The sequence below is a fragment of the Helianthus annuus genome, chromosome 1, assembly GCF_002127325.2.
Source record: "Helianthus annuus cultivar XRQ/B chromosome 1, HanXRQr2.0-SUNRISE, whole genome shotgun sequence".
In the NCBI taxonomy this organism is placed as follows: Eukaryota; Viridiplantae; Streptophyta; class Magnoliopsida; order Asterales; family Asteraceae; genus Helianthus; species Helianthus annuus.
The window spans coordinates 49609457-49621019 of NC_035433.2; the positions used below are offsets into that span (position 1 = coordinate 49609457).

At 38.5% G+C, this 11563-nt stretch overlaps 1 protein-coding gene across 1 annotated transcript; it reads left to right on the top strand.

Annotated features, from left to right (window-relative positions):
* The first annotated feature begins 5689 nt into the window (after nucleotides 1-5689).
* On the top strand, nucleotides 5690-6526 carry LOC110873938 (extensin-2-like). Its single transcript, XM_022122971.1, has one exon. It carries the CDS (start codon nucleotides 5690-5692, stop codon nucleotides 6524-6526), a length of 837 nt encoding a protein of 278 aa, XP_021978663.1.
* Nucleotides 6527-11563: the final 5037 nt, after the last annotated feature.

An 11563-nucleotide genomic window follows, 5' to 3' on the forward strand; every position in this document is an offset into this window, starting at 1 on the left:
CACAAGTGATAAATAATTAGTAGCTATGTGCACATCCCCCCACATACTGGTAGTAATTTCAGATTACATAGACTTAATCCCTGTAATTATAAGTTTTGAAAATAAACCTGATTTTGAAAGTAATTAGATAAAAAGAGAATGACTCACATTGCAAATTTAATTTTGAACAGAGCTTAGCCTACTGATTAGCCTTGATAACCTAGTTTAAATAATCAGGCACACAAACTAGGTTAGTAACTTAATACAGCATTTACGATAACTCACGAGATTAAAACCTTCACAACGAATGACAAAGTGCGATACTTAAACATCCATCGATTTAACGACGAATGACAAAGCATAAACCCTAATGTGGGCAGCACTTAAACATCCATTGGATAGTTTAATCGATCGGACATTGAATCGTAGCAGCGATCGAGTTATTACCCTGAATTGTGGCAACACTTCGTGATCAGTGTGTGTTTTTTGTAGTAAACAGTGTCTAACTTTGTGTACGTAAAGAATTTTAACGTCGAACTGAAGCCAGGAATCAAGTCCCAAGCCCCTGTATTTATACCCTAAATTTGCATCTCCCGCGTGTCGCGAAAGATGTCGCCGTTCCTGTCGCGACTCGCCTGAGGTGTCAAGGTAGAGTAGGGTAGGCTTGTCACTGGTATAGGCCTGCTGAGTTGATAGTTCGAGAATTTTAAATCTAGACAACGCATTTTAGAGATAATCGTCAATTCGGGTTTACCCCCCCCCCCTTGAGTTTTAGGGGCCCTAATCCGGATTTCAAATGTTCTGAAAATTTTAGGGATTATGCAGAATCACTTGGGTTTCTCAATTAGGGTTTCCTATTGGATAATTTAATTAAATTAAATATGAATTTTGATGAGAGTTGTTACACAAGGTAACCCTTCTTGTAGAGGATTTCACCTTGCAACACATACTGCCTTGCCTTGATTTTAATCCTTTCAGCTATCAGCAGGCAATTCACCATTTTTGAGGAATTTCTTTATTGGAGTCATCTAATTGGGATCTTCTTCGGTGATTACGTCTTGAACTTCCAACTCATCAATTGACGGAGCTTTTAACACTTCTACTAATACCTTTTTGGTAAGGTGGGCAAAAGTGAGAGATGCGAGTTTACTCAAGGCATCAGCTTTCTTGTTTTGAGACCTGGGAATTTACTTGATGGTACATGTTTGGAAGGTGTTCATCAATTCTTTGGATTTTTCTTTGTACCTCTTCATGTTGGGCTCCTTTGCAATGTAGCTGTCATTCACTTGGCTTGACACCATCAATGAGTTTGTGAACACTTCAAGCTTATGGACCTTCATTTCTTTAGCCAGTCTTAAGCCGGCTATCAACGCTTCGTATTCAGCTTCGTTGTTGGTGGTCTGAAAATCAAATCGAAGAGCATACGTGAATTCTAACCCTTCTGGGTTGATCAGAATGAGCCCGGCCCCTGACCCTTCAACGCTTGAAGCCCCATCGGTAAAGAGCTTCCAGGCTTCAAGGTCGGAGGGTTCAATGGTAGCTGTGTTTACTTCAGTGATTATTTGTTTTAGGACTTCCACAATGAAATCAGCCAATACTTGGGCTTTAATTGCTTTTCTTGGGACGTAGGTGATGTTATGTTCACCTAGTTCCACTGCTGTAACACCTCGTAAAATCATACCCCATAAAATAAAGACACGTGCCATGTAAGGCAAACATGTTATAAACCCGGATCAAGTTAAAGATGTATGATAGGATTTAAAAGTGTCGACATGTTAATTAATACCTCTGAGCGACCTAGTTATAAATCCCAAGACCCTAATCTATTTTATAAACATCTGATATGCTAAAAGCCGGTTATCCCTAATAATGTATAATTCAAATTTTGCAAAAGATGGGATTCTAGGTGCATTTACGACAAAATTCATTTTAAAAGTCTTCTTAGAAAGGTCCAAGAAACCTCATGTGCATAACAACACATGCAAGGACATGCAAGGCCTGTCTATATGGTCCCTCTACTGAAAAGAAGACATAAGATTCGAGGTTAGCAAAGTTGCATGGTCAAGGCCTAAGAAATTACAAAGATTTTGTTTTCTGATGAAGGCTTACGGACCGCAAAGGAGCCACCTTACGGTCCGTAAGGTGGCAGAGCTGGGCGATAAATTCTGAAGAACGGATACGGACCGCAAAGCCAAAGGCTTACGGTTCGTAAGACCTGTAACTGGGCGAATTTTTGGACAGTTTCCTGTTATAACAAGTTACACTGCCATAGAAAGGTGGTATTCGAATTCAGGGGCTTTGCAACTGGTTTTTGGCAGTATAAGGACACATGGATGCATCTGGGATCAATCCTAGACTATTGTGGAGAGATCTTATGAGTTCAAGTTGGGTATATATAGAACTTGAAGTTCCAACGCTTCATGCTTCATTTTCAAAACCAATTCTAGCATTTCTCTGGAACTCCTGGGACTTCAAGCAAACTTCCATCAACTTCTAATTCGTAATTAGGACCCTTGTAAGTGTCCCTAACCTTTCTAATTCAGTTTTAGTTAGTTTAATGACCAAAAGTCAAACCGTCGTAATTAAGGTTTGACTTAGTGATTAGTCACTAATTTTCCAGTCAATTCTCGAATTAAGAGTAGCTTTGAGTGGGTAATTACGTGGGTAATAAACCCTTAAAAGGGCACCCTCTGATTCCCACTCTAACTAGGTCAATTGTCGGGACAAACTTGATCACAAAAAGTCAATAGAAGGCTAAATTTCAAATAAACAAATAATTAACAATGTAGAAGCCATACAACCTATTTTATCACTAATATAACTTGGTAATTAATGTAAGAACATGTCTAAACATGTTCAACCCGACAATTTTCAGTTTAGGCTCGGTTCGGAACTGAAAGTCGCATAATTAGACTTTTGCTTTGACTTTCAGTTCTGACCCAATGTAGCATGTTTTAGAAATGCCTTAGAGCCTTATTAGGACCAGGTTACATGTTAGTATAACCCTCTGTGATTATACAACTTGGTTCATTAGTTATCCGATTCATATGCATGTTTCCGTTATATGCCTATATGTTGACCATAATGCCCATTTGACCTTAAAACAAGAATTTTGAAAATGTGAGAGGACAATAATCTTTATTGCTGATTTATAAACATGTCCCTAAATTTTCATATCAGTTGGAGGTCTAGATTAAGAGTTATGCTCAATAGCGTAATTAGAAAGCTTTTTATTAAATAAACGGCGTAATTAGCATAAAGCCTACCTAAACCCAATTTTTGATACCAAACTTTTTACCTACTGATGTAAAATAATATTTTGGAATTTTTGAGATTTTTATTTATTTTTAGGCTGAGCATAACATAGGGTTATAGCATTGATCCGGTAATTGTCGGTTTCGCCCTTTAGGCCTATAAAATGAGTTTTACAAATTATTTTGATACCAAACCTTTTTCTACTGATCTTATATAATAAATAAATTATTTTTAGCCTTCTGGAATAAAAAAAATATCATCTTTTCTTATAAAACCCGGAAATCGCTTAAAACCGTCTTTTTACGCGTTTTAAACGCATAGTATGTATTAAAACTATTTTAAATATATAGGACTTGATACCTACTGATGTGTGAAGCAAATTTTTATATTTTAATAGTAAAGAAAAGTTTTTAAACTCAGATTCCCTATTTTTACCTTTAAAGCTTATGTAAAATTACCAAAATGTCCCTATGGTGCATAGTTTGGTTATAAAAGGTAAATTTCACCTATATACCATACCCTACTGTTATGACTTATAAAAATAAGTATTTTTACTGAATATACCAGACCTGAAACTCAGATTTATATTTAAACTCTTTTATGAACTTTAAAATGACCAAAATTCCCCTACGGGGCATAGTTTGAATTTAAATCCATTTTAGGCATAATGGAAGGTATCCTACTGATATCACAACATATTTGAGGCATATTAACTTAGTAAACCTTTTCATGAATCATTTGATTACCCGTTACGCATTATTCGCGTTCGGTGCGGTTTATGTAACTAGTTTGTATAAATTAGCCGAAACGGGTCAAACCTTATCGTTTTAATCTCAAAATCCAGAATGTGGTTAGTTTACCCATATTATACAATTATACAAACTTTTGGGGTCTAAACCACACTCTAATCCGGTCATCGCTTAATCGTGCGTTTTGAACCGTACCTTCTCTTAAAAACTAATAGGTCTAAGTATAGGCTTAATTAAAGACCCGTTAGGAATCTAATAGGTTATTAAAAACTTTCGTTCCAGATTAGGAGCCCCAGTAAAAGCTACTTGCACTTGCTGTTTGTGAATTCTACTTGCTCAGGTAAATACTTTTAACTTATTTTCCCTTATACGGGCTTGGGGTACGGTATATAACATACCGCTTGGTCGGGCATTGAATTGTTAATCATATGAGGGTTAATTTAAATTGATTTGTTTGCTTAAAGCCTTTGGGGGGTTAATGACCATGTCCCAGATATCCTTGGCATCATTCATAGAAATGGCCACGACCTAAGCACGGGGTGTAGGCATACACCCGCCTGTGCATATATAAATAAAAAGGTATAACCGTCGGTTTCGAGAATAACTCACTGCGGGACTATATCATGTGGTGTGTCTATTAATCTTTAACCCGGTGTCAACCCGAGCTACTGAACGTATAAGAAACATGTAATTCTTTTACAAGTTTATATATAAATAATTATCCCAAGTTATAAAAAGTTTTGTACCATGTGCATTCAAATCTATTTTCTTAAACATTTTCAAAATGTGTCAGTTAATTGTATTTACCAGTGTAAACTGACGTATTTTCCCAAAAAGGCTAAGTGCAGGTACTAATCGGAATAGGCTGGCCTCTCCTAGCATAAATAAAGAGTCTTGCAAGCTCAGATGCCTTTAAATCTGTTGAACGAAGTTTTCTTTTATTTGACCCGCCCGTGGATCCTTTACAGTCCGTTTGTAATACTTTGATATTACTTTTTATTCGGTTTGTAATGCGATTCATCTTTCGCTTCCGCTGTGCATTTAAATTGTGTTGTTTGACTATGATGATATCAACTACGTCACGATACTCCCCACCGGGCCCACCGGTAATATGTGGAAATATTGGGGTGTGACAGGTTGGTATCAGAGCCAGCACTGAGTGAATTAAACACTATCCTTTTGTATTTAATCTCAGTTACACAGTTGCACATTCCTCAATTTTCGAGTCTAGACAAAGAACTTAGGACAAATCCTGATTTATTTTATTTTTGTCTTTTATATATTTCCATGTTGTTATCTTTGTTATGTTGACAGGTTCAATCATGCCACCAAGGTTCATGAGGGGAAGAGGAAAGGCACCAATCACAGGCCACGACCATGAGGCCGGGCCATCACACAGACGAACCCCACCAATCTCAATGAGTACGAGTCCTCAGGAGCATTGGAGGACGTATATAGAGCCAGCGAGGCGATCCGTCTCGCTAAGTTCGTCACTATCCTATCACCATTCCTTCGGGCCTCAATCTGAAAATGAGCCCCACGACCCGCAGCCATCTTTCATCCCCCTCCAGAGATCCAACCCTCACCATTCATTCGATGACCCGGCACCTATTTTCCAAAGCCGGTTCAACCTGGCAAACTACATTGAAGAACTAGTGGGTTTTAACCCACTAGGACCTGAAGACCACTTTTCGGGCGACCATGCGATGGACATGGACGAAGACACGGATCCCGCCGAGCCTCCAACCAGGACCCCTAACCACCCCATCGAGGTCTCTGATGGGTCATCATTCCATGGATCACCGTACCGTGGTCCAGACAGTTACGAAGCGAGATTCGGCCAGTATGATTGGGTGTTTACCCCTTCGTACCACTCCTCGTCTCACCAACAGCAGCAGCAGCAGGATCCCTCCGAGGATTCTCGTTTTGTCGCGGTCACTCCACCGCCACCACCACCAGTTCAGCAACAGGCTCCAGAGCCACCGAGGCGAAGAAGATCGAATGCACGGATGTCCGTGCAAGGAGGAGTGCGTATCAGCACCCCTCAACCTTCAAGTGGCAGCCACTACCAGCCACTCCACGAAGACCCGCAGATGGGTGGGCCTTCAAACCCCGTCTCGAAAGTAGACTCTGCGCCTGTCGTGCCACCACCGTTGGGTTTTGGCAACCCAATTCCTACATACGCCGGTTCAGCGGTGTACAACCCATTTGAGAAGCCGGCCCACACCAACTACAACTACGCCGAGGCTGACCCATACCTGGTAATGGAAAACTACAACGCTTATCATCCCGAGGGGCCCTTTGGGGTCCCATATCAGACTGGGTATCCACCCTATGGGTACCAATACCCGCCACCTCCTCAACCTCCGCAGTATCAGCAGCCGCCGCAGCCGCATTTGATACCACCAGAGCGACAACAGGAAGTTCTCGAAAGATTGAGCCAGGTAGAGCAGGAAGTTCAAGCAGAGCGCCAGAACAACCGCAGATTCTTCAAAGGTTTGGCAAGCGTAATCAAGGGGAAGACCAAGGGAAGGGATTTTTGAAGATCCTTGTTTATTTATTTATGTTGTAATCAAGTCCCTGCGTGGACATTTGTTTCTGTATTCAGCCCCTGCATGGGCATGTCCTTCTGTATTCAGCCCCTGCGTGGGCATGTCTTTTCTGTTTAAACCCCTGCATGGGCATGTCCTTCTGTTAAGTCCCGTTTAGAGCATTATTGTACTCTTTTGATTTAAATTATGGAATGTGTTAAATTTTAATTATCATTGCATGCATGAATATAATATGTAAAATGAAAACAAAATACCATTCCTTTTAAAAATAAATCTGCCATTATGTATTAAATAAATCTTAAAGGCAAAACCAAGTCCACATGTCATATTAAGACAGGATCAAGATGGTAGATCCTTATTAAGATACAGATTCTTGTTAACATCTGAAAACATGTTAACACTCCTGGCAAAATGTGATTCGATAAAATCGCATAAGTCATCCTTATATTGGATTCTTCCAAATCCTTTTAACTAACTAAAGCATCCATTAGGGATGTAATGTCTACGGGCTATACTCATTGTCCTATAAGACAAAAGACAGTCGTGGTCTTCGACCCCCTGTTAAGAAGAGGTAATGAATTATAATTAAAACCTCAATACCTTGATCCTATAAGATAATGAATAAAAATTTAAAACTGTCCATATGACTTGGCCTTGCCATTAAAATATTTTAAACTAAGGATTATTATAATGAAATGTTGGGATTGAACCCTACCAGAGGAACAGATAATGTAAAGCCAAAACCAGGTCACAACAGTGGATTCATAATAAGCAGCAGTTTACATTAAACTTTCCCCTTGAAAGTGATTTATAACAACTGATGGTCTTTATCCGCTGTTCAGATACAACTACTGCTGATCAAAACCCTGAAGTATCCAACACTGTTGGTCCTATCTACTGATGATAAAGCACTGCCCAGTCAAGGACTGATCAACCTTGAGTAAAGCACTGACATAAAGGGAGAGCAGCTGTTTAGTGAATTGTTTGTTTTATGTATAGTTAGTGGTTAGGTTAGCAGTGTTTGTGTAAGGACAGTAGATACAGGTTGTTAGGCTGTTAGACGTCGCTTTCATGGTGACGTCAGCTGAGATACCTCAGTGGTTTGGTTTGCCTATAAATGTAACAGTATCCTATACTGTTACATTTGATTGACTGAGCGGGTTCTTCTCCTCATGTCTAATCCTTTCATCTTGTGTGCAAACCAACCTTGGGGCATCAGGCTGAGGGGGAGTTTAGTTTGTAAGCATATCTGTAATCTTTTGCTTTGATTTGTAAATCCTTTGACTCTATGTGAAGCAATTGTTTATCAAACTATTTTCTCCTTTGATTGTGTTTACAAAGTTTGTTTTCATTTCCGCTGCACTATACATGTTTCATATTCACAAATTGTTCAAAACATACAAACAAACACAATCATGAGAGCCTCCGATCTTAACAATTGGTATCAGAGCTTGGACAGTCAAATTCGATCTAACAATCAATTTGACATAACAGTTCGGCTCAAAATTCATTGATACTAAGGTTGGTTGCATTTAGTTGAAAAATAGAGTATCGATTAAATCATGTTCAAAATGGTTATTCAAAAACTCTGTAAATCAACCAAGATGTCATATGACACACAAAATTTCACACAATAAGTGAATTTATGCACAAAACACTCATGGTTTCTAGATCTGAAATAAATATCTGTTAAACTATGAGATTACTTCTTATTTTTTAAAAATTAATTTCAATTGTTGATGTGTAATTTGTGATGTTTTCCATAAATACTAAAGTCTGAACCTCAGATTAACAAAACATATGTTCATAAAAACATTGATGTTTTGCTAACACTAAAAGAGGGAAATTATAACTTTAGTCATTTGATCTTATGTGTTGAAAACAGGTTGAGATCCTCAAAAGGAACAAATCAACTTTGTTAATAACACATTAAGAAAATCAGGGGTCAACATAGTCCGTATCATATGTAATGTGAGATTAGGTGAAAAAACTTGTGAAAACATGACCAAGTCTCTCAAAACATTACTGCAAAATGATTTTGGACTAATATTCACAAAAACTTTGAAGTGTGTTTATCTCAAAACTTTTGAATTCAGAAGAAGAGGGAAAAAACTTAAAACACGTAAGAGTCAAAGCTTGGGGTAATGATGGTCAATTAAGCAACTGTTTGTGCTCATTGGTTCAAGAAAGTTCAAGTGACATTAGTGTTCCCAGTGATTAAACATACAAAAGGACTAGACAAATTTTCAAAATCATCACATAGAAATTAGATCTACAACAGGATCTTCAAAACTCATGTGTCCATGTGTCCTCATGTTGCAATCAACTGACAAAGAAAATGGTACCAAACAGTGGTCAAAATGTTGTCAAAATATTCTACCACTGATGTCAAACCACTGACCATTTTCAAAAACTTGTGAATGATGTGATTATATACTCTATTGAAATCATACCAGATCCTTTTTGATACTGTTCTCAGAAAATCTTTTAACCATTTTTTTTTCTTTCAAAGGATTTTCTCGAATAACCAGGATATATTATTCATTTTTTTTGGAATAATATAAATGGAACTTTTGCTTATTTTTGTTGGCAATAGTTTCAGCTCCTGACAGGATGTAATACCTTTTTTTTTTGTGGTATTATTGTCCTCATAAATGGGTCAAAGGAAATGGTATATATGTTAAGATCATGTCATACTCAGGTTTGCTCCTAAATTTTCATCAAAAGTTGGTTGCAAACTATGCTTGAATTACTAGGGTACTCATGTTTTAATTGAATATTAAACGAAAATGAGTTGCCTTAGCAAAAAGTTTTCATCATCTGGGGTACTAAACCACTGTCTTTCAAAATTGACATGTGGCAAAAACTTGAATGAAAATCTTCAAAACTGTTGCTGAAACACCTGTCCTTCAGATCTGTACCATTTACCCTAACCACTGTTTTGTTCCAACGTCTGATCTCTAAACACTGTCCACTGCTGAAAGTTAACCACTGATCCCTCTTTTTTTTTTTTGAAAAGCACTGATGTTCAAAATCAGTGTCTTATCCGCTGATATGCTATCCACTGATAGTAAAAATCATCCACTGCCCACAATTTTTACCGTTGTAACCACTGATGCTTGATATGTCAGTGGCTCTTAAAACAACTGTTCTTCCTACTTCATCCGTTTCATCAGTGTTTGACACGTGGTCAGTTTTTAGCCCTCAGATCGTTATAACCGCTGCCACATCAGCGATCATTTTTTTTCCCTAAATAAAACCCTGCCCTAAACCCCAAACAGGGGTTTACACTGTCGAATTGAATTCCAAAATTCTCTTCTCATAGCAGTTTCCAACCCTTCTTCTCAAAAACTTCAAAATCATTCTTCGTTCTTCTCTGCAAAAATGACAATCAAAATCACAACCAAAACCAAAATCACCACCATCTTCAAAAGAGGTCGCTCAAACGGCCGAAGAACCCATCGAAATACCATACAAACAATCTCACAACTATTTGGGTTTACTTACAAAACCCAAAGACAATCATACGTTCGACTCCATCATTGATACAATATCTGCATCAAAGTACAAAACTTTGTTGACAGCAAATGCTCTCATCTACCTGCAAACCCAGAGAGAGTTTTGGAAAAAGGCGACGCTTGAATAACAAGACGATAAAGTCATAGCCATTAACTCCTCGATACAGGGTAAAGTGATTCAAATCACACCACAATCAATCTCCGAAGTCTTTAATCTTGACGATCAGGAAGGTAAAATCTCTTTTGATAAAGCCGAGATGAAAACTGATTTCGTAAAAAGGGGATATGCAGAAGAATCAAAGGTATTACAAAAAGGTTATTTTCCATCTGCACCCAAATTTTTATTTCACACACTTCTGATGTGTGCTTCGAATAAAACAACATCTTTTAACGAAATACCATTGAAAATTCAATGCCTGGGTTATGCTATTTTGAATAATAAGGACTACAACTACTCCCAGGAGATTTTCAATGACATGGTGAAAAACGTTGAAAGTAAAGCATTTTTACTTTTTCCAAGACTTTTGAGTTATTATTTTGAACAAAAATTTGAAAAGGAAAATGTTGCTCAAACAAGGTGTTCATTGTCAAATAAAAAGCTTAACAAAAGAAACATTTTCAAGAATGATGGCACCAATAAAAACAAAAGCAGGGGTACCTGAGCAGATTTTAGCGGTTACAACTGCTCCTCAGGTATCAGCTGCTGAGCCCACTGCTCCAGGTGATCATAGCAGCACAACCACTGCTTTGAAACCCACACCTAACATAACCAAAAAGACCAAAAGAAAAACATCCAGAAAACCCACCAAACCCAAAACAAAGGCAACTCTGGAAGATGAGATCCCAGAGGAAATGCCTGTGACAACACAAAAGTCACCACAAACCACTGCTGCTACTTCCTCACAGCAGTTGGAAGAAAGATCTCAACCCATGCCTAAAACTCCTCCTGCATCCTCACAAAAAGATCAGGCTGTAAGCACAGGGACACCACAATATGAAGCTCTGAATCCACTTGGATCCATCTTCCTCAGTCCTGATCCCAAGGACATGTCTCTTTCAACTCCCATCCCCTCACCAATAATAATGCCACAATCCATGCTACCTTTGTTGCATGCAGCTGCTATAGCTCAGACACAAACCAGTTCCTCTCTATCACTTGTCACTGAGAGTATACCCCCACAGGTGACTGAGTCGGATGCTACTACTCCTGCTATCCCAGCAACAATTGAGGAGGTTACACCCCCTGAGTTACAAGTAATTCTCGGTGGTAGTTTAAGTGGAGCAGCAACTACAACTGGTGGATCAATAGGTCTCCAGTTGGCCAGTTGTTTCATAAATCAGACTCCCTTGAAGGCAATTTCTTCCATGGCAGCTTCGATAACCACCAGTGAGTTGGATCTAACCACTGGCAACATCAAAGGTTTATCAAGTGCTGAAGAAAGAAGTCCCCAGTACCAAGAACAAGGGGCATCAATGGGTGATTTTTGGGACTCTGTTCCTAAGTCACACA